This window comes from Chiloscyllium plagiosum, unplaced genomic scaffold, assembly GCF_037043375.1.
Source record: "Chiloscyllium plagiosum isolate Xiang-an unplaced genomic scaffold, Cpla_swu_hap1 HiC_scaffold_5, whole genome shotgun sequence".
NCBI lineage: Eukaryota > Metazoa > Chordata > Chondrichthyes > Orectolobiformes > Hemiscylliidae > Chiloscyllium > Chiloscyllium plagiosum.
Window position 1 is genome coordinate 81,771,810 of NW_028270143.1, and position 26,565 is coordinate 81,798,374.

Below are 26,565 nucleotides of genomic sequence, written 5' to 3' on the forward strand. Positions count from 1 at the left end.
AAGGCCAGCATGCTATTAGCTTTCTTCACTACCTGCTGTACCTGCATGCTTGCCTTCATTGACCGGTGTACAAGAACACCCAGATCTCTCTGTACTGCCCCTTTACCTAAATTGATTCCATTGAGGAAGTAATCTGCCTTCCTGTTCTTGCCACCAAAGTGGATAACCACATTAAACTGCATCTGCCATGCACATGCCCACTCACCTAACTTGTCCAGGTCACCCTGTAATCTCCTAACATCCTCATCACATTTCACCCTGCCACCCAGCTTTGTATCATCAGCAAATTTGCTAATGTTATTGCTGATACCATCTTCTATATCATTAACATATATTGATATAACATATATTGTAAAAAGCTGCGGTCCCAGCACGGATCCCTGCGGTACCCCACTGGTCACTGCCTGCCATTCTGAAATGGAGCCGTTTATCACTACCCTTTGTTTACTATCAGCCAACCAATTTTTAATCCAATCTAGTACTTTGCCCCCAATACCAAAGTGGATAACCACATTAAACTGCATCTGCCATGCACATGCCCACTCACCTAACTTGTCCAGGTCACCCTGTAATCTCCTAACATCCTCATCACATTTCACCCTGCCACCCAGCTTTGTATCATCAGCAAATTTGCTAATGTTATTGCTGATACCATCTTCTATATCATTAACATATATTGATATAACATATATTGTAAAAAGCTGCGGTCCCAGCACGGATCCCTGCGGTACCCCACTGGTCACTGCCTGCCATTCTGAAATGGAGCCGTTTATCACTACCCTTTGTTTACTATCAGCCAACCAATTTTTAATCCAATCTAGTACTTTGCCCCCAATACCATGCGCCCTAATTTTACTCACTAACCTCCTGTGTGGAACTTTATCAAAAGCTTTCTGAAAGTCCAGGTACACTACATCTACTGGATCTCCCTCGTCCAACTTCAGAGTTACATCCTCAAAAAATACAAGAAGATTAGTCAAGCATGATTTCCCCTTCATAAATCCATGCTGACTCTGTCCTATCCTGTTACTACTATCCAGATGTGCCGTAATTTCATCCTTTATAATAGACTCCAGCATCTTTCCCACCACTGAGGTCAGACTAACTGGTCTATAATTTCCTGCTTTCTCTCTCCCACCTTTCTTAAAAAGTGGTATAACATTAGCCACCCTCCAATCCTCAGGAACCGACCCCGAATCTATCGAACTCTGGAAAATAATCACCAACGCATCCACGATTTCCCGAGCCACCTCCTTCAGTACCCTGGGATGCAGACCATCAGGCCCCGGAGACTTATCAACCTTCAGACCTAACAGTCTCTCCAACACCAATTCTTGTCAAATATAAATTCCCTTAAGTTCAGGTCCTTCAGCCACTGTTACCTCAGGGAGATTGCTTGTGTCTTCCCCAGTGAACACAGATCTGAAGTACCCATTTAATTCCTCTGCCATTTCTTTGTTCCCTATAATATATTCCCCCGTTTCTGTCTTCAAGGGCCCAATTTTAGTCCTAACCATTTTTTTGCCTTGCACATACCTAAAAAAGCTTTTACTATCCTCCTTTATATTATTGGCCAGTTTACCTTCGTACCTCATTTTTCCTCTGCGTATTTCCTTCTTAGTAATCCTCTGTTGCTCTTTAAAAGCTTCCCAGTCCTCAGTTTTCCCACTTATCTTTGCTATGTTATACTTTTTCTCTTTTAACTTTATATGTTTCTTAACTTCCCTTGTCAGCCACGGCCGCCCATGCCTCCTCCTGGGATCTTTCTTCCTTTTAGGAATGAACTGATCCTGCAACTTCTGCATTATGCACAGAAATATCCGCCATTGTTCCTCCACGGTCATCCCTGCTAAGGTGAACTTTGGCCAGCTCCTCCCTCATAGCTCCATAGTTCCCTTTATTCAACAGAAGTACTGTCACTTCCGACTGAACCCTCTCCCTCTCAAATTGCAGATTGAAGCTTAATGTATTAGGGTCACTACTTCCCAATGGCTCCTTCACTTCGAGGTCTCTGACCAATTCTGGTTCGTTACACAATACCAGATCCAGAATTGCCTTCTCCCTGGTCGGCTCCAGCACCAGCTGCTCTAAGAATCCATCTCTGAGGCACTCCACAAAGTCTCTTTCTTGAGGTCCAATACCATCCTGATTTTCCCAGTCTACCTGCATGCTGAAATCCCCCATAACAACTGTAGTAACATCTGTACGACAGGCCAATTTCAGCTCCTGATTCAACTTACATCCGACATCCTGACTACTGTTTGGGGGCCTGTAGATGACTCCCAAGAGGGTCTTTTTATCCTTAGTATTTCGCAGCTCTATCCACAGTGACTCTACATCCCCTGACTCTAGGTCCCCACGTGCAAGGGACTGAATATCCTCCCTTACTAACAAGGCCACCCCACCCCCTCTGCCCGTCAGTCTGTCCTTACGATAGCACGTGTAGCCTTGAATATTCATTTCCCAGGCCCTGTCCACTTGAAGCCACGTCTCAGTTATCCCCACAAAATCGTTTCTGCCAATTTCGAAAAGAGCCTCAAGCTCATCCATCTTATGCCTAATGCTTCGTGCATTCATGTATAGTATTTTTAATTTGTTACTGCTCTCACTCTTCCCATCAACCCCTATTTCACTCAACCTTACAGCATGATCCCTTTCTGAGTTTTCTGCCTCATTGATACAATTGTCTTTCTTGACTTCTCTTGTTCTAACTTTCCCTTCAATTTCCTTTTTAAACATCCAGTTAGTCAATCATGTTGACTATCCCTAATCAATTTATTCCTCTCTAGATGATCCTATTTCTTATAACCCTTTCCAATACTTCACCCACAACCGAAGTAAGGCTCACAGGTCAATAAGTTTCAAGGTTGTCCCTCCTCCCCTTCTTGAACAAGGGAGCAACATTTGCTATCCGCCAGTCTTCTAACGCTATTCCTGTAGACAATGATGACATAAAGATCAAAGCCAAAAGCTCTGCATTCTCCTCCCTGACTTCCCAAAAAATCCTAAAATAAATCCCATTTGGCCTCAGGGACTTATCTATTTTTACACTTTCCAGAATTGCTAACACTTACTCCTTATGTACCTCAATCCCATTTGATCTAGTAGCCTGCGTCTCGGTATCCTCCTTGACCACATTGTCTTTTTCTCATGTGAATACTGATGAAAAGTATTAATTTAGCGCTTCCCCTATCTCCTTTGACTGCAGGCACAACTTCCCACTACTATCCTTGATTGGCCCTAATCTTACTCTAGTCATTCTTTTATTCCTGATATAGCTATTGAAAGCTTTAGGGTTTTCCTTGATCCTGTGTGCAAAGTAAGATCAACATTAACATGATCAACCATATTTGAAGTTAGCGAGTCATTCATCAGCTTAATAACAGCAGGGAAGAAACTGTTCTTAAACTGTTTGTGTGTGCGTGGGTGTGTGTGTGTGTGTGCATTCAAACTTTTGTATCTTCTGCCTGATGGAAGAGGTTGTAGGAGAACATTACCAAATTTCCACAATATTTTGCTCTGTTTTTTTAGAATGTGAACACTAAAAATTGGCACTGCCAGAGAAATAAAATAACAGTGGCTAACCAAGGAAGCTAAGGAGAGTATTAAGTTGAAAGAAAAAAAATATAAGAAGTTTAAAGTAAGCAATAACCCTGAAGACTGTGATGAATACAAAATCCAGCAAAGAGGACTAAAAAGATAATAAAGGGAGAGAAAATAAACTATGAGGGGACTACTGAGGAACATAAAAATTAACACTAAGAGCTTCTTTAACTGTATAAAAATAAAAGGTCAAAATAAACATAAGGCCTTTAGAAACGGAATCTGGGAGATGGTTTTATGGAACAAGGAAGTGGCAGGTGAGTCTTTATGCATCAGTCATTACAGTGAAAGATACTTTGAACATTCCAATAATATCAGAGAATATGGGGAAGGAAATAAGTGTCACCATCGCTAAAGAAGTAGGATTAGACAAACCAATGGGCTTAAATGCAGATAAGTCACTTGGCCTAGATGGCTTGCATCCTCGGATCCGCAACAAGGTATCTGCAGAGATAGTGGATGCATTGCTTAAAATTTTCAAAAATCACTGGATTCTGGAGAGTATTAGAAAACTTCTAACGGGTCACCCCTATCCGAAAAGGGAGGGAGGCAAATATCAGGTAACTATTGGCCAATTAACTTTGCATCTATTGTTGGAAGTGTATCAGAATCAAATTACTAAGGAAGTAATAGCAGAACATTTGGAAAATCATAATGTAACCAAGACGAGTCAGCATGGATCATTAAAAAGAAATTGTGTCTGACTAATTTATTAGAGTTTTTCGGGGAGGTCTCAACCAGCTTGGATAGAGGTGAACCAGTCAGTGTGTTGTATTTGGACTTCCAGAGGGCATTCGACAAAATACCTCACAAAGTATTAAATCATAGGAAAGGAGCCCATGTATTGAAGGTAGTATTTTGGCAAGGTTAGAGAATTGACTCACGGCCAGCAAACAGCGAGTTGGGATAAGGGGTTCTTTTTCATGTTGATACCCTGCAGCCAGTGGAGTACCACAGGGATCCAGGACTGCAATTGTTTACAATATATCTTAATCCATTCAAAGAAGGAATTTAATGAACTCTTGCTAAATTTGCAGACAACACAAAAACATGTGGAAAAACAGGTTATGAAAGGGATACACTTTACAGAGAGATATTGATAGGTTTAGTAAGTGGACAAAAAGTTGATAAATGGAGTATAATGTGGGGAAATGTGAAGTTGTTCATTTTGGAAGGGAAAACAAAAGAATAAGAGTCTTTCTTAAATGGAGAAAAACTGCAGAAAGCTGCAACGCAATAGACTTGCGACTTCTGCAAGAAACAGAATGGTAGCACACAACTGCACCGGGTAATCAGGAAGGTTAACAAAATGTTGACTCTTACTTCAATGAACTTGGATTTTGAGAATAGGAAAGTCTTACTGCAACTATACAAGATCCTGGTGAGATCACATCTGGAGCACTGTGAGCAGTTTTGGTCCCTTATTTAAGAAAGTATATCATTTCATTGGATGCAGTTCAGTAAAGGTTAATTAGGATGATCCCTGGTATGGAGGGACTGCCTCATGAGCAAAGGCTGATCAGATTGGGACTCTACTCATTGGAATTTATAAGAATGAGAGGTGATCTCATTGAAATATGTAGGATTCTTAAGGGACTTGACATGGTAAATGCTGAGAGGATGTTTCCCCTCATAGGAGATTCTCGGACCATTCCTGGCCTACTCCTGTTCATGTTTCTCATGATCTTATGGCCTGCCAAAAAAAACACTAGGCATTCACCTGAACTGGTTTAATTGTGATGAGCTTTGATTCATTAAACACATTTATGGTCCCATGAGAAGATTCTTAATTTTAAACTGATTTATAACAGGCACTTTCTGAAAAGTTTTACATATTATAAACATTTAGTTTACTAAGGAACTGACTTACACACCAATGAAACCTATAAGTAGTTCTGCAGATTTTTAAAGTCACTTATTGCATCATTCACAGCTTATGGACTAGACACAGATTTGTTTTTTCTGATAAATCTATTTTTGGATGCACTAAGAAAAAGAAGAGACAATATAAAATAGTTGCCCAATTGCAAACGTTAATGGAAATGTTTGCATTTTATGATGTGCTAACCTGCTCCTTGGATGCTGCCTGACCTACTGTGCTTTTCCAGCACTACTCTAATCTATACTCTGATTTCCAGCATCTGCAGTCTTCACTTTTGCATAATTGGAACCTTGTTTGCTGACTATGCCTGTACTGGAGATATCTCAACAAATGTATATCTGTGATGAAGTAGTCCCCTTGGACATCCTGACTGAACCATGTCAGTCATCTTGTATAATTAATCATTTTCCAAAATCAACTTAAGTTGACAGCCAGAGGAAAAGAAGCTGCCATATTTGAATCACTATTTGCCTTCTGCCCAAACTCTCCATCCAAACTCTATCATGACCTGATGATAGAACCCATCAGGTCTCTCTATAAAAACTGGTTCAAAATTAGTCTTTGTTTTGCAACTTGACCCACTGATCGTATGCCATGTTGCATTATTTATATCCACATGTAAGATGAGATTTTATGAATTTGCATTTGCAAATGGAAACATCTGGAGAGCTAGTTTGGGGATTTACACAAAAAATATTATAAAATGACCTTATATTTTATACATTTCATTTTTTCTATTATACACAATTCATGAGAACTGTACATATTGGTTATTTGGGTCAAGTTTACTGTGCTTACAATTCAAGATATATTTTTAAACTTACATTGGACCTACTTTGTTTTAAATGCATGTATAATTGGATATTTAATAACAATTAAGTTATTTTGTCTTGCAACCATCAGGAGAATTATCAAAATAGAGGAAAAACAACATTTATCCTGCATGAGAGGAGAGTGCTGATTGGTTATCAAGTGGACTTTGATTGGTGGTGGTGTCATGGAGAATGCACCAGTTAACAATGAATGCCAGTTAACTGCTAAGTTTTGTTGAAATTTTAGAAAGGGACAGGTTGACTCTAATTAATCAAGGCCTGTGACATGAACCAGTGAATGACTGTTACCTATTTCATGATGTTAAAGCAAATACCAGATTTGTACATGTTCTTTCTGTCTGCAAAAAACAGGGCCCTGTGTAACTTCTAGAACAAAGAGCCATAGACAGTTACAACATGAAAATAGACCCTTCAGCCCAGCATGTCCATGCTGCCCAGTTTTCACAATTAATTGAGTCCCATTTGTCTGCATTTGTTCATATCCCTCAATATTTATTACATCCATGTATGTGTCCAAATGTTTCTTAAATGACAAAATTGTACTTGTCTGCACCACTAATTCTGGTAGCCCATTCCAAACACTCTACAGCCACTGTGAAAAATATTGCCCCTCTAAACCCCTTTGTATCTCTCCCTTCTCATCTTAAACTTATGCCCTCTAGTTTTAGACTCCCCTACAAAAGATGTTGGCTATCTACATTACCTATGCCTGTCATGATTTTATAGATCTCAATAAGGTCACCCCTCAGTCTCCTATGCACCAGGGAAAAATGCCCCATCCTATCCATCCTCTCCCTATAACTGAAACCTTCCAGTTCAGGCAGCAACCTAGTAAATCTTTTCTGAACTCTTTTAGTTTAATAATATCCTTTCTGTAGTAGGGCAACCAGAACCACACACAAAACGTCAAATGTGGCCTTACCAACATCTTGTACAGCTGCAAAAAGACATACCAGTTCCTATACTCAATGCCCTGACCAATGAAATCAAACATGCCAAAAGCCTTCTTCACCACCCTATCTACCTGTGCCTCAATTTTCAATTAGCTATTAAACCCATACCCCTAGATCTCTTTGTTTTATAACACTCCCCAGAACCCTACAGTTGACTGTGTAAGGCCTGCCCTGGTTTGACCTACCCAAATAAATGTGGTACACAACACTGTGAGCCCAATGGCAATCATATATTGCTTCTCAGCATAATTCTTCATACACTCAGGATTATGTAGCAAATGTTATCTAGCTCTGGAATCACATCTGATTCAATTAATATTAACATCTCTGGTTCATTTGAAACTCACCTCCTACCTCTCCAGTGCCTGTCCACAATCTACAAGACACAATATAATACTCTCCACTTGCCTGAATGGGTGCACCTTAATCCACTCTCAAGAAGCTTGACACCATCAATATAAAGCAACCTGCTTTACTTGTTTCAACTACTCCATCTACTGCTTTCAATATTCAGTCCCTTAACCAATGACACATAGTGACATTTACAAAATGCTACAACGATTCTCTGACAGCATCTTCCAACCCACACCATCTTCCACCTAGAAAGACAAGGGCAGCAGATGCATGGGAAAGCCACCACCTGCAAGATTCCCTTTAAGACGCACATTATTATTCCTTCACTGTTGTTGGGTCAATATTCTGGAACTTCCTTCTTCATGGCACTGTGAATGTGCATATACCCCAGGGCATGCAGTACCTCAAGACGTCAGCTTATCATCACTTTCACAAGGAGTGGAGGAATTGGCAATGAATGCTGGCTGATTTAGCAATACCCACATCCCATGACACATATTTTTTAAAATTGCTTTAAATTCACCAAAGGTCCAATGGGAATTCTTTGGGCCCATTTGCATTATGTCTAGCAATGAATACCAGTGTGTAATTACATTAATTAATGGCATGAAGGTATAGAATTATTCAAATCCCATTATGTTTTAATTATAGTGCCTTTTGTCAAATGAAACCTTCTCAATTGTAGAGGAGGATAATGAGGAACACTATCTACATGAGAATGCCTTTCACAGACTTTCGATTCTTCTTCTGTATTATATCATTAATATGAAAGATATCTGCACTTCAAATATTCATCCAAAAGTTGAGGACTACAGATTCTATCTCACTAAGATATTAAGTTTAAAACCACATCAAGATTTAAATCATCTTTCCCATGATGAAATTGAAAAACTTTTGGAAATCATTCAAGAGCATTACACAGTTTCCTCCTGGAGTCAGGTGAGTGAGTCATTTTTTTCGCGAAGTCAAATTAAACCGTAAACATTCAGTCATGAATATTGCTTTCATCAAGGTGTGACATGTGATGTTGGAAAATGGAATTACAGAGGAACCTTGATTATCTGGCATTCCATTTATCAGAATCTTGGATTATCCGGCAAGGTTGCAAGGTCCCGATGCTTGGCTAAACTCTATTATCCAGCATTCGATTATCCCGAATTCAATTAACCGAACAAAATACTGCCCACCCGTGGCCTTCGGATAATCAAGGTACCTCTGTATCGTCATCTTGCGTATTTGGTATGTAAAATTAATCTTCAAGAGATACAAAAAACAGTCAATGGCGAATTGGTTGAGTGTCTGACTTTCTGGTCTTATTGAGGTCAATGTAACTGTAAAATGGCTGCCAATTTGTTACTGCCCATCATATGCCATGACTAAAGCCAATTTTACTTCCCAAAGTTTCAGGATGACGTCTGCCTGTGTCAGATATGAATGCATCTCAGGACAAAGTTCTCTGTTCAATAATGAGACATTTTTCAATTCACATGAGACTTGAGTCTATTTCACATTCAATTCACATGAGCACTGAGATTTCCAATTTGTTGTCAGTTCAGTTTGGGCCTATACCCACTAGGAAATAGATTGAAAAATTCCACATTGCATGACATAGAATCCCTACAGTGTGGAAACAGGCCCTTCAGCCCAACAGGTCCACACCAACCCTCTGAAGAGTAACACACCCAGACCCCTACTGCTCTACATTTACCCCGGACTAATACACTTAACCTACACATCCCTGAACACTATGGGCAATTTTAACATAGCCAATTCACCTAACCTGCACATCTTTGGATTGTGGAATGAACCGAGAGTACCCAGAGGAAACCCACACAGACACGGAGGGTGATGTAGAAACTCCACACAATCATTCAACGTGGGAATCGAACCCCGGTCCCTGGCACTGTGAAGCAACAGTGCTAACCACTGGGCCACTATGCCACCCCAAATGAGATTTGGTCAAAGATATTTGGTCAAATTGGATTTTCATCATATTTTATTCTGATTTGAATCTCATTCTCAGATTTCCTTACTTAACTGAATTGTTAATAGACATTCTTTTTCCAGTTTGCAAATTATTTGTTTCTGGAACTATTGCACTAATAAGTGGAGACCTTGTGGTGCAATTGTAGAATCATTTTCTCTGAGCCAGGAGGACCGGGTCAAGTCCAGCTCCAGGACTTGATGGCCAAGGAAGGTGTGTTAATGACATGGCCAAATAGGTTGAGTATCAACTTTTAAATCATTACAATATCCGTCAATGGCAAATCGTAAGATTGGGAGAGATTCTTGGTCATGGAAAGAAATCAAAACCTCTACCATTGCCAATCTTAACTCCAGATTAGAATAACAATGTAAAAGTGTATGGTACCACAACAACTAAACATTTTGAGGGGTCAGATTGCAGGATCAGATTGGATCTAATGGCAAGTAGTTTTCTGTTCTGTCTGGGTGGATATCGGCTGGTGTTTCTGCCCCAACTGTGATGGAGATTGCAGCACGATTGGTCAGACCTGCCTTGGGTTGAGAACTCAGAAAGAATAAGTACTACTAAAATGTATCTTTTTAAAGTTGCAGAACATTTATGAGTCTTTTTCAATGATGAAGGCATAACAAAAAACATGTTTTGTTTATTTTCTAGTGTATTGATGCCAACTGGCTGAAGGAAAAAGCTGGCATAGTGGGCCCCCAGGGTGCTGATGAAAATACTGTCCCCCGATTGGCTAGTGCAATCATTACCTCCATTCTTCAAGGACTTTGTATTAGAAGCTTAAGTTTACCCAACCCAGACTTTTTCACTGAATTTATTTTCAGATCACTGAACAGTACAAGTACCATAAGTATTTCAGGTATGTCAATTAAACAAAAGAACGCTGGTGATAGTCTTACCTAATTAAAGGAAAATTATTGCCATGCAAATGAGAAAACTTATGGTAATGGAAGTTATGTGAATCTGTCACAATTTTTATAATAATTGCAATAATGAAGAGATTTGAAAATATACTAATTACCACCGTATAAGATGTGTTCCCCAATTATTGTGTGCTTTCATTAGCCCAAAGTTCTTCCAGTAAATTTGTTTCCATGATCATTTCTCCAGCTCACAATTATAAAATTCAATTCTATAAATTGCTGTAATGAGATTGTGAAAACTTAAATTTAAAATAATTGTACTATAACCATTAAAATAACATATCGAAGACACTGCCTCTGCCTTGAATAATGGCAAGATAAAGGACAACAATATGGGTGCCATTTTGTCTGCCATTCCCTGATGATAAGGGACATAAAAGTGGGCCCAACAGCCTGAGTGACTCATTAATAAAAACTTACAAAATAGGCGGAGGAGTAGGCCATTTGGCCCCTCCAAACTGCCCTATTCAACAAGGTCATAGCTGATCGGTTTCAGGCATCAACTCATCTTTTTGCTAGTTCAGTATAGCTGTCAACTCCATGATATTTCAAAATCTATCTAACTACTCTTTAAACACTTCCAGTGATCCAACCTCTGCAATCTGGGAGAGAGAATTTCAGAATTTTACATGACTCCTTCACATCTCAGCTTTATTGAGTGGATGTTTATTCTATAACTATGTGTTCTAGCTCCCCTCTCCCCCAAACTGGGGCCCTGTGCTATAATTCAAACACAATTACTATTTTTGATCAGAACAAGTTGGAGCCTTTGCAGTTCAAGGCCAACTGAAATAATCTGGACCATAGACAGCCAAGAAGATTCACCATTGCTGATGGCACAACCATAGGCCACAATAAAAACGCCACGGTTTTTGTCCTGCAGCTCATCCATCAGATTTAAATTGTAGCAGCCTTCCCGCCACATGATGGAGCAGCCAATTTGAATGCGACAGATGGTTGCATGTTTAAAAATTTAAAATAAATCCTTCTATCATTTTATAGATTTTCTCTGCTTGAAAATGTGAAACGGGCAAGTTGTCGTTGCTGCTAGGCAAACTGTGCATGGTTTATGGCATAAATGACTTATGTACATTCTCTTCCCTCCCCTTTCATTTAGACCTGAACCGCCTACTTAATCATCTGGGGTTGGGGAAATACTTTGAACCGCAGTCACATGGACACGTAAATGATAGAAGTACTGTGAAGCCAGTCAAAGGCTCTGGCCTTTTACTGTTTGAAGTAGAGCATAGCCAAGATCATCATGAGTGCAATCATATACGTGAGGATGATAGATTCACATGGACAAAGGTAAAAGTAATGTAATTAATTACCTTAATTGATTTTCCTTTCACTAATTTGCATCATTCTAAGTTTTTAATTCTCATGATTTTCTGTTATTAATTATAATATTTTATTAAAATTACACTTGACCATAGTTTGTACCAAAATGCAATGGAGCATTGGAACTTATACAACTGGTGATGTTTATGCAGATCAAAGTTCCAAAAATCTCAATGGGACAATCATCCACTCATTCAAATATCAGTTCAATTCTTCCTTCAAGTTTTTCTTATTGATCTTAATTGCATCAGTAGGCCATTTGTTCTCTATGTTATCATTTTCGAGTAAAGTTATTTAAATAATGGTGGCCTTTATATTGTAATCTTCATCCTATATCTTTTGGTCCTAATAGTTTTGGCAATCTTGAACACATTAAATTAATCTATTCTCTTAAGAATACTGAATGTTTGAATAATATCTCCTGTGAGCCATCATTTCTCCAGAGTAAACAATCCCAGGCTCTTCAACCTTTTATTCATAGTTCAAATGCCATAAGCTGCACATTAGTTTGGCTGCCCTTTCTGCATTAACTTTAAAGCCTGGATTTCCTCACTCTAGCACAGTGTTGAGACTTGTACACATTCTGAATTCGTGCAACATTTTTATAAATGTAAACCTTCCTTTTTTCTAGACTCAATATCATTTCCTGAAGATTATATTCACCTCTGGCTATATATCAGACAAATCATTTTGTTTTTTTTATTCCTGCTCATACTATGTGTTTTAATTAATACACCAGGCTCCTCTCTTGATTTCCATGAAGTTACTGCCTATAGTTATACAGAAGATGCTATTGTGAAGTAGTTCAGAAAGTGAAAAGGGACCTGAACATTAGCCACCAGATGTAAATAGAATAGGGTAGGGAACCTGAATAGACAGCATTGAAGGGAAAGATGAAAGTATGAGATAAATGTAGAATGGACAGTAGTGAAAAAGAAAAAATGACCGAAAAAAAAACATTGCTGCTAGGCAAACTGTACATGGTTTGTGGCATAAATCACCTATTTACTTTCTCTTCCTTCCTCTTTCATTTAGACCTGAACTGCCTACTTAATCATCTGGGGTTGGGGAGATACTTTGAACCGCAGTCACATGAACACATACATGATAGAAGTACTATCATTTACGTGTTAATGTGACTATCAAACCCTTGCCTTTTACTGTTTGAAATAGAGCATAGCCAATGGATAGCAGTAAAATGAAGTTGGATATTATGTGAAAATGGAGGGCAGTGAAAGGGCGGGAAACGAATGACAATGAAACTATGTTGAATTTGATGGAGTAGTGTCTCTGCAATCTTGCTTCAAATGGATAAAAATGCCTTGTTGTATCTATATTAAATTATCATCAAAACCTATAGTGGAGGTGAGTTTGATGTGGCACAATGATTATTGAGATATGTTTTTGGCTAAGTGACAGGCTATTACATCGCGAAAGTCTTAAGTATAACTTTTGTTTGTCAGCCCTTTAAGATTAAAGTCATATTAACTCTGAAGCATGAAATGGCTAAAATTAACAAAAATGGCATTACTTTATAGTAAGAAAATAACTTTTTTGTGTCTCTTCAACATTTGAATTCCCTCTTTTTTTTTTGTTTTTCATATGAAAGTGAAGAACAGTTATATATACCAAGTGCTTCACTTAGAAACCCCCTGTAACAAATCATTTTCAAGCGATGGGTGATTCTTAAATTGCCAGCTTTTCGAAAGCCTCAGGTCAGCTTTTACCAGTTTTATGAGTTGGCCTGTTGCACAAATACTTTGAATGCCATTAAAATTTATGCCTCTGCTTAACACACAACAGCAAAATTGAGATCAGCACCTTAGCGGAATGGTTGATCATTTCTCACTGTTTTGATTCTTGAAGAAGGGCTTATGCCCGAAACGTCGATTCTCCTGCTCCTCGGATGCTGCCTGGCCTGCTGTGTTTTTCCAGCACCGCATTTTTCAATTCTGGTCTCCAGCATCTGCAGTCCTCACTTTCTCCCCATTTCTCACTGTTCCATAGCATTGTACAGTGGGGGCTGCAAACAAGCTGCAGCATGGCTTAATGGAGTAGTGTTTCTGCAGTCTTGGTTCAATCAGCACTGCTCAGTGGAAACAGTATCAACAAGATACATTTTTCCACGGAAATTATTTTTAGAGGCAATATTTGTTTTCTGCTAATGGTGCCACCTATATTTATTCACCTCGATAGCCAAAAGGGTATACACCTAACACTGTTAAATTTAATAGGAAAAGTAAAAAAAAAGAAATTAATCACCAGATTGTTTTCATGAGGGTGATATCATATCTTTGCATAAAGATGGATGTATTTAGGATGATTTCTCCTCAACACTCCATCCCCAATCCCCACGGCCTAACCTAGGTAAAAATGAGTCAAAATGCATTCAGTGTGTTCTGCCTGACCTGATAAAAGATTTCACTAAAATGGTTGAAAATGGGATAGTGGATAACCACTGACATTTTAATTGCCTATACATTGCTTTTTACCAGGTTATTAAAAGTTCTCCTTTTACAGGCCAGACATTAAGGTTTAATATCTGTGGCTTATCGATGTTATCTACCTTTTCTGATTACCTCTTTGTGATTTAAGGTTATTGGTCTCTGCAGAATGGACCTGCCACAAAAACAATTTTAGACATGTTATATGTATAGGTTGTCAATTTTTGCCGTACCTCATTAAAATGTGTGGCTTGTATATGGTCTTTTCTAGGTTTATAAAAGCTTCAACTACAGATAAATTGACTGTCATATCCCCTCAACTAGGTTTGCTTTTCCGCTGAACAACTAATGGGAATCTTTGTAAATGGCAGTGATTTTGCAATTTCAAAAGAACACTTCAACCAGATCAGCCCAGCAATTATTCAACAGCTGCTTAGTGGAGCTTGTCAACACAGTGGACAGGAATATGCACAGTCTGTTGTCCTGCCAACTAACACGGAGAGTAAGTCATACTAAATAACATGGTTTTGTAATTGGCGTCTCTACAATGGCAAAAGCAATACTTACACACACATATCCCATTATGTGATCCGTAGGGTTGTGCATTTTGTTGCAATTAAGCTCTCTGCCAGTCTTCCACAGATTCATTGGAAATATTTTCCCGCACATCTTTCATTGAAATACATAGTATATCTTAGAGATCTGGGAATACAGGGCCCCATCCCTTATAGTGAATTTCTTGTGTTTTCTCAGCAAGGGGATCACTATGACCTGACCATTATAAACTAAATGTTCACATGATCCAAGCATGCATCAGCCTATTACATTTAGTGATGGCTGAACCCTGTTCTAAGTTGCAGTCTGCTTGCTGAAATATTTGACTCAGAACCAACCTCTCAAGCGCAACTTACAATACCTTTTGTGCATCTGCTAAAGTACAGTGTTTGGCAATGACTTTTTCTTTGACGATTTCAGCAATATATTTGGAAGATGGAATGTACTGCCTGGGAATTGGTGGAGGTTGGGTCTATTTGTTGAGCATTGGATGATTGTTTGGCCAGAAATTGTGTAAGGGATATGAGGAAAAGGCAAGAGATTGGCACTAGATATTAGAGTCAGTGCAGGCGTGATGAGCTGAATGGCCCCTTCTTCTGCCCCGTAGTCATGATGTGATTCTGAGATTTTTCATTTGAAATAATTGTCTACAAGAGCTGGGTAAAGTCTTTTGGAAGTGACATAAAGCTCAGCTGGTGTCTGGAGAGTCAGTAAGGCACCTGAACAGCTTCTTTTCATGAGGGCCTGCTGCATTTTGTGTCACTCAGGCACCTGTCAGGCCAACAGTGAGCATTACCCAGGATCAAGGGCCTTGGAGGTACAAGTCCCATCACTGAGAGCTGTTAGCCAATCCTGAAGAAGGGTTATATCTGAAACGTCAACTTCTCTACCTTCTGATGCTGCCTGGCCTGCTGTGTTCTTCCAGCCTCCTGCTTGTCTAATCAGGAAGCCAACAGGTATTCTGTATTTGGTGATGTCACTGAAGAAGGCTTTGGCTGTTATGGTTACTATTCCAACACACACCAGACTTTGGATTGAGGTAGTTCAGATGACAGGTGTATAATGGCATGAAGGCATAGAGTTTGTGGTGGGGTGAGTGAGCAGCAAGAGCAGGTGGTGGTACTTGCACTCATTCAAAGAGGTCCTTCGTTGATATTGATGTAGCACCACCCCAGCCCCTCCCTTACTGGGATTGAGGGTTTGCTTGTTGTGCTTCCAACATGAAATGATTACTCTTGGATTAATGCCTCGAGTGGCCAAATGTTTTTTTTATTCATTCACGGGATGTGGGCATCACTGGCAAGGCCACCATGTATTGCCCTCTTTGGGCAATTAGGAGTCAACCACATCGTTATAGGTCTGTAAGCAAGACCTGGTAAGGATGGGAGATTTTGTTCTCTGGAAGACATGAGTGAACCAGATAGATGTTACCAACAATTGACACTGGTTTCACAGTCATCATTAAACACTTAAATTCCAAATATTTAAATGAATCTTGTGCCAGTAAGACACTGAGCATTCAATGATACGTTGAAATTGGTATTGATTGCCTCATAAAGAATGCAACAGCAGTGAGGTGGGGAAGACATGGAAAAGCTTTCTCATGATGAACTTGCTTAGAGTAGAGTGTCCTTATCCACAGTGCTTCTACTGCTTAAGTTCACCCCTGCCCCCAAACCCAACAAGTGGAAAAGCCCAAGATTCTGCCCAATGAATAAAAGCCTTAGTGTAGCTACCATGGAAACAAATGCAATGTTGAAAGTAAAATGGTGCTGAACAGTCAGATATTTAATAAATTGTTAGAGTCCTGATCTGTCTTCTTAATAAAGTAGGAAGTTTGAGTAGAATTGACCATTTTTCCAAATATTTCTTCAGCCCCAATTCATGAGAAAGACCTGGCACATCCTGTACGGTCAATAACTCATTTCTGTGTAAATATGTCAATGTGCAAAAGTTAAATAGGGTCCTTGAGAGGTGATTTAATGAATAGTACATTGGATTGATATAGGCATAAAACACATTAAATTCAAATCCTTAACTCTGTTTTGAGGGAAATCATCTTGGGAAAAAGAAGCAACTTGATGTAAGCACTCATCATAAATAATTACGCAAAAAAAATCACATGATGGAAAGGGAGCATTTCAGAGCAAAGATGAAATCTCAGAAAATATAACTTTGTTTAATTGACTCCTACCCAGCATTGCAGACTGGTAGAGGTGGCAAATACCACAAAGTAGCAGCAGCAATCATCTGGGAATATACCACATAATTGCAGTGATGCAGAAGTGACCATGACCATGAGAAGAAGAAATCCAGAAGACCCAGAAGACAAACATCTATTCAAGCAACTCAGTTTATTGCATTAAGACCATCATCACTGTAGGAATTCAGTCAGCAGCCACAAAGCAGCAAACAGGCAATCTCAGCACTCCAAAGCACAACTTCATTCAGAAGCTTGTAAGAAACACAGAGATAAAAGAAAAATGGCTTGGAAAAGAGAGATGAGTCAGCTATACATAGAAAACACAGAGATCTTAGCAAAGGAGAATAAAGTCCAGGAGATCAAGTGCCCTCCAGACAAGGTAACAGAACGACAAGCTCTGTAATGACTGATGTCCTCTGTGAGGATATCTGAGAGATAAAGTATCCTCCTGCTGAGAAATAGTCCACAGATTAGAACCAGGGTCAGTAGTACTGGAAGGAAAGTCTTACCATTCTTCCAAGCCTAAAGATAATGCTTCCTGAAGGAATTTGTCCTGAATGCCTACATTTGTTAGTGACTTGGGGAAAATGAAGCAATGGTAAATGTAATATAGTTACATACATGATTGTATAATGAGTTAACAATGGGAAAAATGTTTTTGTGGAGATGCTGTACAAGCTCATGGTTCTGATGGGACTAATGTTGATAGTACATTGGCTCCACCCACGCTACTGGGTCACATAAGGTGACAAGAAGCTGTACTCCACTTTTCAGAATGTGCTAGACATTTCTGTCCCAGCTCGCTAATAATTATATCTTACCAAATATAGTTGTACTTATTGTTTTCTTATAATAAGCCGTCTTGCTATCTGTGAACAAAGCCCCATTGCTGGGGTCCATATTCAGCCTTCTGGAACTAGCATGCCTCACTTCACCAGGTGTACAGCCACCATGTCCGTGATGGAGAAATCCTGCCGAGGATATTCCCGTTTTATTGACCGTTAGAAAGGAAACTTAAAAGTTGGCCCATTACATTACACTCAAATAAGTGCTGGAAATGCTGCAAATCTGTTTGCTTTATACAGAACACTAGGGTAGCCCTGAGTAATTTCAAGGCTTATTATTTTTAATGAAGACTGAACTCAAAATTTCATGTCAGTGAAAACATTAAACCAGAATTGAGAATTCTCCTATTGTTTAAAGACTGTATGTAAGTCCTTTGCAAGGCTTAAATGATAAAGTGCAAGTCATTGATCACACAGCCCAATGGGATTCTGCAGCTGAAAGAAAAATTACTTGTTATTAAGAAAAAAAAGTGAATTTCATGAACCTTTCCAATATGCCCATTCTAAATGATGACACACTTAACAAACTATCCAGGTCTTCTTCAATATATAATTTCAGTTACATCACACTGTGGGCTTTTGCTATAAATTCTGCATCCTGTGACCTTAACCTCCACAATCACCTGAAGGAGCAGCACTCTGAAAGCTACTGATTCCAAATAAACCTGTTGGACTATAACCTGGTGTTGAGTGATCTTTAACTTTGTACTCCCCAGTCCAAGACTGGCACCTCCAAATCATGGACCTTTCCAATTGCATAAAATAATTTTGTCAACGGGCAGTCACATACAAATAATTTGACCTGGTGACATGAAAGCCACTGACAACACAAACTATCAGGGTGATAATAGATAGCAACTGAAAAATTCTCTATCTCTATAGTTGGTGCCACCATCATGCAATCCACTACTCACTGGGCCACCAATGGCCATTCTAACAATTAATTATGGCACCTAATATAGTTCATTTAAATTCCAGCTAGATTTCATTATACAGTATTTGCTATGGAATTTAATATTTCACTTTAGAAAGGATTTCCCTCTCTGTTTTCTATAATTAGGTTATGGCTTTTGACTAGAAAATCCTATTTCTTTTGTTTTGCATTTGGGTATTTGCATTTTCAACATATTTCTATGCACATCAGAAATCCTAATTGTGGTCTTTTTTTTTCTTAGAGTATGGATATAGCACAGTGGCTGTTTTGGTAATTACTGTGAGCTCCATGTGCGGCATCACCCTATTTATTTTCAACTCATGCCAACAGACATACCAGCTTATTCTGCAGCTGTTTGTGGGTCTTGCTGTTGGAACAATGTCAGGTGATGCATTGATGCATCTTTTGCCACAGGTATGTTATACAGAAAGTGACATGATTTGGTTGGCAAGCCATGCTAGGTTATAGAGAGACCAAGTTTGTAAATTTCCTGACATCAAAGATCAAAGCTTCAAGAAAAAAATACTCAGTGGCTGATAGGCTGTGTTGTTGCAAGGTAATTCTATACCTTTGGAATTATAGCATAGTTTTCCTGAGGATGCACAACTAGCAAATGACAATTCTTGGTAGTAACATGTCCTTTGAAAATATATTTCTGTGTTAAACCTGACTGAGTGGCAGCAGCGAATATGGGCAGCAGCAGTGCACATTTATAAAATACAGCAATAACACCATCACTGCTGTTCAATGCTTACAATGGAGTCATGATTTGGAGATGCCGGTGTTGGACTGGGGTGTACAAAGTTAAAAATCACACAACACCAGGTTATAGTCCAACAGGTTTAATTGGAAGCACACTAGCTTTCGGAGCAACGCTTCTTCATCAGGTGATAGTGGAGGGCTCGATCGTAACACAGGATTTATAGCAAAAATTTACAGTGTGATGTAACTGAAATTATACATTGAAAAATTGATTGTCTGTTAAGCCTTTCATCTGTTAGAATACAGTGATAGTTTCACTTCTTTCATATGTAAATCACAAAACCTTTTTTTTAAAGTTGCATTCTCGGGTTAGCTGTTAACAATGGTGATAGCTAGACAATATGTTGAAGGTGTTGGCCCCCTGTGTTCTCTGTCAATGCCATGATGTTTAGATTGATTCTAATCTAAAAAGTGAGATAATGGATTATTACATAAATTCATGCAGTTTTTGAGCTCAGACTGAGCTCAAAAACTGCATGAATTTATGTAAAACTCCATTATCTCACTTTTTAGATTGGAATCAATCTAAACATCATGGCATTGACAGAGAACACAGGGGGCCAACACCTTCAACATATTGTCTAGCTATCACCATTGTTAACAGCTAACCCGAGAATGCAACTTTAAAAAAAAGGTTTTGTGATTTACATATGAAAGAAGTGAAACTATCACTGTATTCTAACAGATGAAAGGCTTAACAGACAATCAATTTTTCAATGTATAATTTCAGTTACATCACACTGTAAATTTTTGCTATAAATTCTGTGTTACGATCGAGCCCTCCACTATCACCTGATGAAGAAGCGTTGCTCCGAAAGCTAGTGTGCTTCCAATTAAACCTGTTGGACTATAACCTGGTGTTGCGTGATTTTTAACTTTGTACAATGGAGTCAATAGCCTAGCTATTGGTCGACATCATGCCAGAATTGCTGGTATAGAATGCACATAAAATTACACAAATGGGGATGAGCTACATGCTTAGTCTTTCCAACGTATTGTCAAAAACACAAGATCTTAAAAAGACTTGCTTTTAACCAATCTCAAGATGTCATAAATGCTTCACAACCAATTTAAGTACTTTTAAAGTACTTTTTGTATGTGAAGTAAGGGACATTTACCCTTTAGATTGCCCTTCCCTGATCTTGATCATCTCAGCTCCCTAGCACCATCCTCTCTCCAACTCTATCCAGGTTATACAGGAGATCTACTGCCAGCTAATTGTCAGTCAAAGTAAAATTTCTCATTCAGCTGCTTCAAAACATCCTGCATGGTTCCATCTCATTGAAGGCCCAAGGCTTACTTATTTTATTGTAAGGATTGTCGCCTGAATAGAATAGTCTTAATTCCATTTTATAGGCCTCTATTTGGATAAACGTGGCAATGTTAAAAATGATGCCCTAATGTGCATTCTAAGAGGTAATAAATGCAATGAAGTCGTGAATCCAACTAATCAACCATTTTTGTTCATCCCTCTTGTGCTAAGGTTCTTGGTCTACATACGCATGATCAAAAATATACTGAGCATTCTTCTCACGACAAAGAGTACATTTGGAAAATGCTTACTGTACTTGGTGGAATATATGCATTTTTCCTAATTGAAAAGCTGTTCACAGTCATATTGTCATTAAGAGGTCAGGTAAGTCAAAAGATAAACATCTCTGAAAAATTTTCAACAATGTGCCTCAAGAGTTCTTTTGTCAAAAGAGAGTTCACTCAATATTTGTTCTTATCCAAAGTAATCCTCTGATTGCTAATTACCATCAAGTGAAAACAATTGGCATTTTGTTTGTGCAATGGCAGTCTTGAAAAAGAATTAATCTTGGTTTGAGATTTGCACTGGGGTTGAGAAGCTAATGTTGCAATCATTTCCTTGTTGGGGGCTCGGAATTTCACCGTCAATGTGTAGCAATTGGAACCAGGTTGACCTCGTTGACTACAAGGTCATTGTTTGACCCAGGTTACCAATCCCAATCAGGAAAGCCCTGACTGACCGATATAACCAGGAGATGAGATCTCCTCAGTCAAGTGACTAACTCGGAGCTGGCTGGCCATAGCCAGTATATTACTGTTATTCTTTTTTGATAACTGACTTTGGTCTCCAGAGAAAACAAAGTATATAACCAAGAGATAAGAATCTTCTCAATTCAGATGACCGACTCTGAACCGGCTGGCCATAGCCAGTATGTTACTATTATTCTTTTTTGATAACTGATTTCTGAGCTGGCCAGCCAGTGTACACTGTTATATTTTAGTTCTCATTGGGGAACTGTTCTTTATTTTTTATTTTACTGGTTGATTGTAGCCTGTATGTTACTCTTAAAAAGGAATAATCAGGAGATTATATCTCCTCAGTCATGTGTCTGACTCCAAGCTGGCTGGCCACAGCCAGTGTACTGTGCACAAGTAAATAAAGGATGTCCTGGTGATGGGATACTGGCCTCAGTGCTGATATTTCACAATGATTATTGGGAAAAGGAACAGCTAATTGGTTGTAGAGAATGGGGTTGAACGACTGAAGTGTGGAAGACATAAAGGCATTATGGCAGATATTTTTGTGGCTGCCATTTCCAGAGAAAATGGAAGTACTGGGATTCAAGGATGAGAGACAGAGTTGGCACTCAGGACAGGACAATTCCTTGATTTTTCCAACATTGTCCTTGATGTCCTTCATGAGGCTATGAGGGTGAGAAAGGAGAATCTCTTCTTGAGGGGGTGGAAAGAGGTGGTTAGTCAACCAAACAAAACTCGTATGGAATCATGTGGGGAAAAGGTGATTGGCTGAAATGAGATCCCAAGAAATCAGGTCCAGTGCCATAAAATGTTGATGGCCTTTCTGCGTCCTGGTATGATGAATGCAACATGGGACTCTAAGGACAGGCTTTTGACTGTTCAATCTCATGCAGATGTTCCAGCTGTGGTATGTATGTGCGAAGTGTTTACTGAGCCCTCGGTAAGATTAAGAGCCACAGTGCTGCTGAGGACTTACTGATATATGCTGTTAGCGATGGTTGGAGAAGCCAATGGTAACTAACCAAATATCTCCAGATAGTCTGTGTCCCAATGACAGTCTATGTTGAGGGTATGATCTCAGTTGCCTTCCTGTCCCTTGTACCTCTCTTCTCATGCCTACGACTCATTTACTGCTGCTGAGGACTATTACAAACCGACTAAAACCCCTTCAAATATATCAAGGAGATAGCCTAAGCCTAACTTTTATCTTATTTAAAGGCAAGTGTAAGTGCTGTGTTTAAGATGTAATGCTACTCAGCTTTATGTAAAACACACTTTATTCTTACACCCAGTTAAAATATCACCAAAATAAAAAAAGAATTTGTATGACTTTAACTCAATTGGAAAACTTAACAGAATAATAGGTTATTTAACTACTAAACAGCAACTGTTCCAATATAGTGTCATCCCATAAACACACCCTTGGCAAAGGAAAATCTAGTAAAATAGATTGTCTCACATGCAATGTTTCTCTAATCCTGAAGAGAAATACACCAAAAGCAAATTCTGGCAGAGAGACAGAAAACTCCAGTCTTTTGCTGTGGCTAAGAAATGTTTAACAACTTCCACAATCAACTTCAAAACCCCAACAACTGAAAGCTAAGTTTAAAACCCCAGACCTGACTCCACCTTCATGCTGCTTCTATTGTTCTGGCTTAAACCCAGAGCTGCACAAGTTCTTTACTTCATTCGCTTGGATGAGACAACTCAGCACCTCTGGCTCAAAATCTCTCTTTAAAAAAAACCAAGACAAAATACACCTCTCAAAGCTAGAGTATCATCACAGGACTTTGAATCAAGATCAGAGGATAGTGCTCCAATTGCCAGCTGTTGCCTTCCTGGCCCTCACTGGGAACACATTCATACCGAAACCCCACTTTACAATGTCCCCACTAATACCAAGAGGATCATGACATCCTTTAGCGTTTGGTTAGAAATCTAAGTAGAGAGTGACTCTAAGTTTTTTTTTATTGCAGACTCCATATAATATCATAAATATCTGTATTAGTCACATTCCCATCACTAACTTGAACAGGATAGAGGAATGGATAAATTGGTGCAAGATAAATACTGTGCATCGGTTGTTACAGTACAGTACAGCATGTGAGTTACCAGCTTGTATGGCATTCCAATAGGCTGCATGTTGATTTGCAGCAATAACAGAAGGAAGTCAAACTGTAGCACAGCAGGCAAGATGAATGCAGGATCAATGATGTCAGATTTAGATCTTTAAGATAGTCACATATGGACTTTTCTATCAGAAGCATCTCCAAAAGCTCCTTCTACTTTTAAACTGATAATAGCTTGTTTAAGTTTCCTTCAATTTAACTTTCTCCACTTCTCATAGTTACTGGATGAGAGTAGTTATTGACAATATCAGATTGGAGGCTGGGTGTGTCTAACTTGTCTTCACTTGTATTCATGTTTGAAATTCCCATCGGTTTCAAATGGGCAGCTCTGGCAATCAGAAGGTAAGTTCACCTGAAAATCACATGCAGGCATCAATGCATTGATCAATTAATGTTCTAATTTGTTGTTTGATTTTAGCTTAATTTCTACCCGATTTCCAAGCACCACAGAACTGTGGCATGATGTACATCTGTCCCCATCCCCCAATTGCTTTTGATTCAATGAATTAAATCAAATGCTGCTGTTAAATTGTAGTAGAATTTGTATTAACTTTTTTGTATTATTTTCTTCAAAACTAGCGACTTGCAGCTGGGCACTTGGCACATTCACATGATCTTCCAATGGACTCTAACTTGAATATCCATTCAGAAGGAGGCAAGTCTATTTCCACAATGCAACTGGTAAGATACTCCTTGGATCAATGCTCAGGTAATGTTGTATAGTAGGTTAATGAATCACAACAAGAAAACTCTATAAACTGGACTTTACAAGTATTCAGTATTGCCATGGAACATTAGGCAACCAAATCATGGACCAGAGGAAATAAAACTGATAAATACTGATATGTACACATTTCTTACTGCATCATCTTCCTTATACATCACAATGTCTAATTATAAAACTCAGAACCATGTAGGCCTTTCTCAGAAGTTTCAACCAATAGCATTTGTAGTGACCAAATTACTAACATGTTTCTTTATACCCTGCAGCATCTTTTCATTGAATGTATGTTTACTAGATTTATTTTCCCCCCAAAAGGCTTATTATACATTAAGGTAGCATCTGGAATATTTCACATCCTGCTGTTTGCTAGTTTCTTTCACTTTGGATCAAAAAGGCTGCTTAACTTCAGGGTTTCCAAGTGGACAGTGGTTTTGAACAATGGTTTAGTGGTTATGAGCCCAGTATGCTTTAACTGCATTATTCCCCTACACCTTTTGATTTATTGGTTGATCAGCTTAAGTCTTTGTAATATGATTCATTGCAAATGGTACTTAGCAACCTAGTGTGTTAACCTCTAAGGAATCTTGCAGGTTGTATTCCATAATTTTTTTAATGAACAGGAAGTGAGGACAGACTTCATTCATGAGCTGTCAAAGGAACTGATGTTCCTCTTGTAGCTTTGCAAATATTCAGCAATGTACCCTAGCCCTTAAAATACTCAAAGGCATGCAAAAGAATCATTGATTCAGATGACCTGACAGTAAAGTAAGCTAGAACTTGTAAGATCTTTTAGAGGTTAACACATTAGGTTACCGAATACCACTTTCATGCACCACCCTTTGCTAATTTAAAGCAGTTTGCAGGATCTGAGCTTTTCCTTGTAAAAGTCTATTTGATTTCATCAAAGTATTATATTGTGTAATGTTTAAATTAGGTTTGAGTCAACTATATCAATGCTATTCATCTTTGTAATGACTCTTATTTATTCCTAAATATGTTTTAAAGTGGCTTCCTAATAGAGAATTTAGCTCCAATAAGAATTAGCTTGTTTGAAGTTTGAAATATTTCCACATTAATTTAAAAATATTATGCAACACCTTGTCCAAACACAATATGCTCTGATATTTGCTAACAACAATGAGTTAATGTTTATTTGGCAAAGATGATGATAATGACCAGGACATCTTCTGTTACCTTATGTAAGCTTATTTCCTTTTTGAAAATAGGGAAATCCAGAAGATTCAGAAAATGTTGAAATTCCTACAAACAATGCAATAAACTCTCCTGACGAAAATGCCAAGAGTAAGTACTACTTTGTGAATAAAAGCAGAAGATACAAATATTTCCAATGTCTCACCTTGTAATGCAAGTGTTTTTCACAATTATATAATCTAAATGTTTTACACAATATGCACATGGAATTATCTTAATGTAGGTTCTAAAGCTTACCTGCTACATTTAGTTATATAACATCCTGAGGTCATTAACCTACCAAGACCAACTTTAGATTAACAAATGGATCAATTGTCCTATTATTGACAACCAATCAAAACTAATTGGCAGAATCCGTTCATAACAATTTCTTACTTACATTGTTATTAGCAGTGATTCATAATTAATCATTCTGATGGTATAAAACTTGAATAAAGTTGGAAACGAAACATTTTGCCAAAATTTTGTCTTGCAGTCATCAGGACAATTCAAAAGAAATACCAATATAAAGGGAAATTATTTAATCTGTATGAAAGAGTGTTGAATAGTTGATAAGTGAACTTTTGTTAGAGCCCTTGCTGATCTTTCATTATTTTTATTTTATTCTTTTATCAATTTTGGTTTGGAGCTGTGAAGTGGAAACTGCCAGCGAAAGATGATTTTGAGCTCTGGATAACAGTTTGTGTTAAAACTAAAACAGACAAACAAGCTTTTGTTTATTCATGAGGCCAGACCTAGAAGTCCGAAAGCTTGTACTTCCAAATAGACCCATTGGACTATCTGGTGTTGTGTGATTTTTAACTTTGTCCACCCCAATCAAACACCGGCACTGCCACCTTTGAACCCCAGGAATGATTTGAGTGATTGT

General features: G+C 38.5%; 1 protein-coding gene across 2 annotated transcripts in view; it reads left to right on the forward strand.

Annotated features, from left to right (window-relative positions):
- Window positions 1-26,565, forward strand: part of LOC122550319 (zinc transporter ZIP12-like) — an 84,976-nt gene that overhangs the window by 22,866 nt on the left and 35,545 nt on the right. For both annotated transcript variants that reach the window (XM_087986846.1, XM_087986847.1), the window contains exons 3-10: window positions 8,277-8,564; window positions 10,267-10,474; window positions 11,656-11,846; window positions 14,648-14,825; window positions 19,102-19,274; window positions 21,106-21,258; window positions 24,341-24,442; window positions 25,712-25,787. In XM_087986846.1, coding sequence (XP_087842972.1) covers window positions 8,277-8,564; window positions 10,267-10,474; window positions 11,656-11,846; window positions 14,648-14,825; window positions 19,102-19,274; window positions 21,106-21,258; window positions 24,341-24,442; window positions 25,712-25,787 — 1,369 coding nt within the window. The remainder of the gene's footprint in view (window positions 1-8,276; window positions 8,565-10,266; window positions 10,475-11,655; window positions 11,847-14,647; window positions 14,826-19,101; window positions 19,275-21,105; window positions 21,259-24,340; window positions 24,443-25,711; window positions 25,788-26,565) is intronic.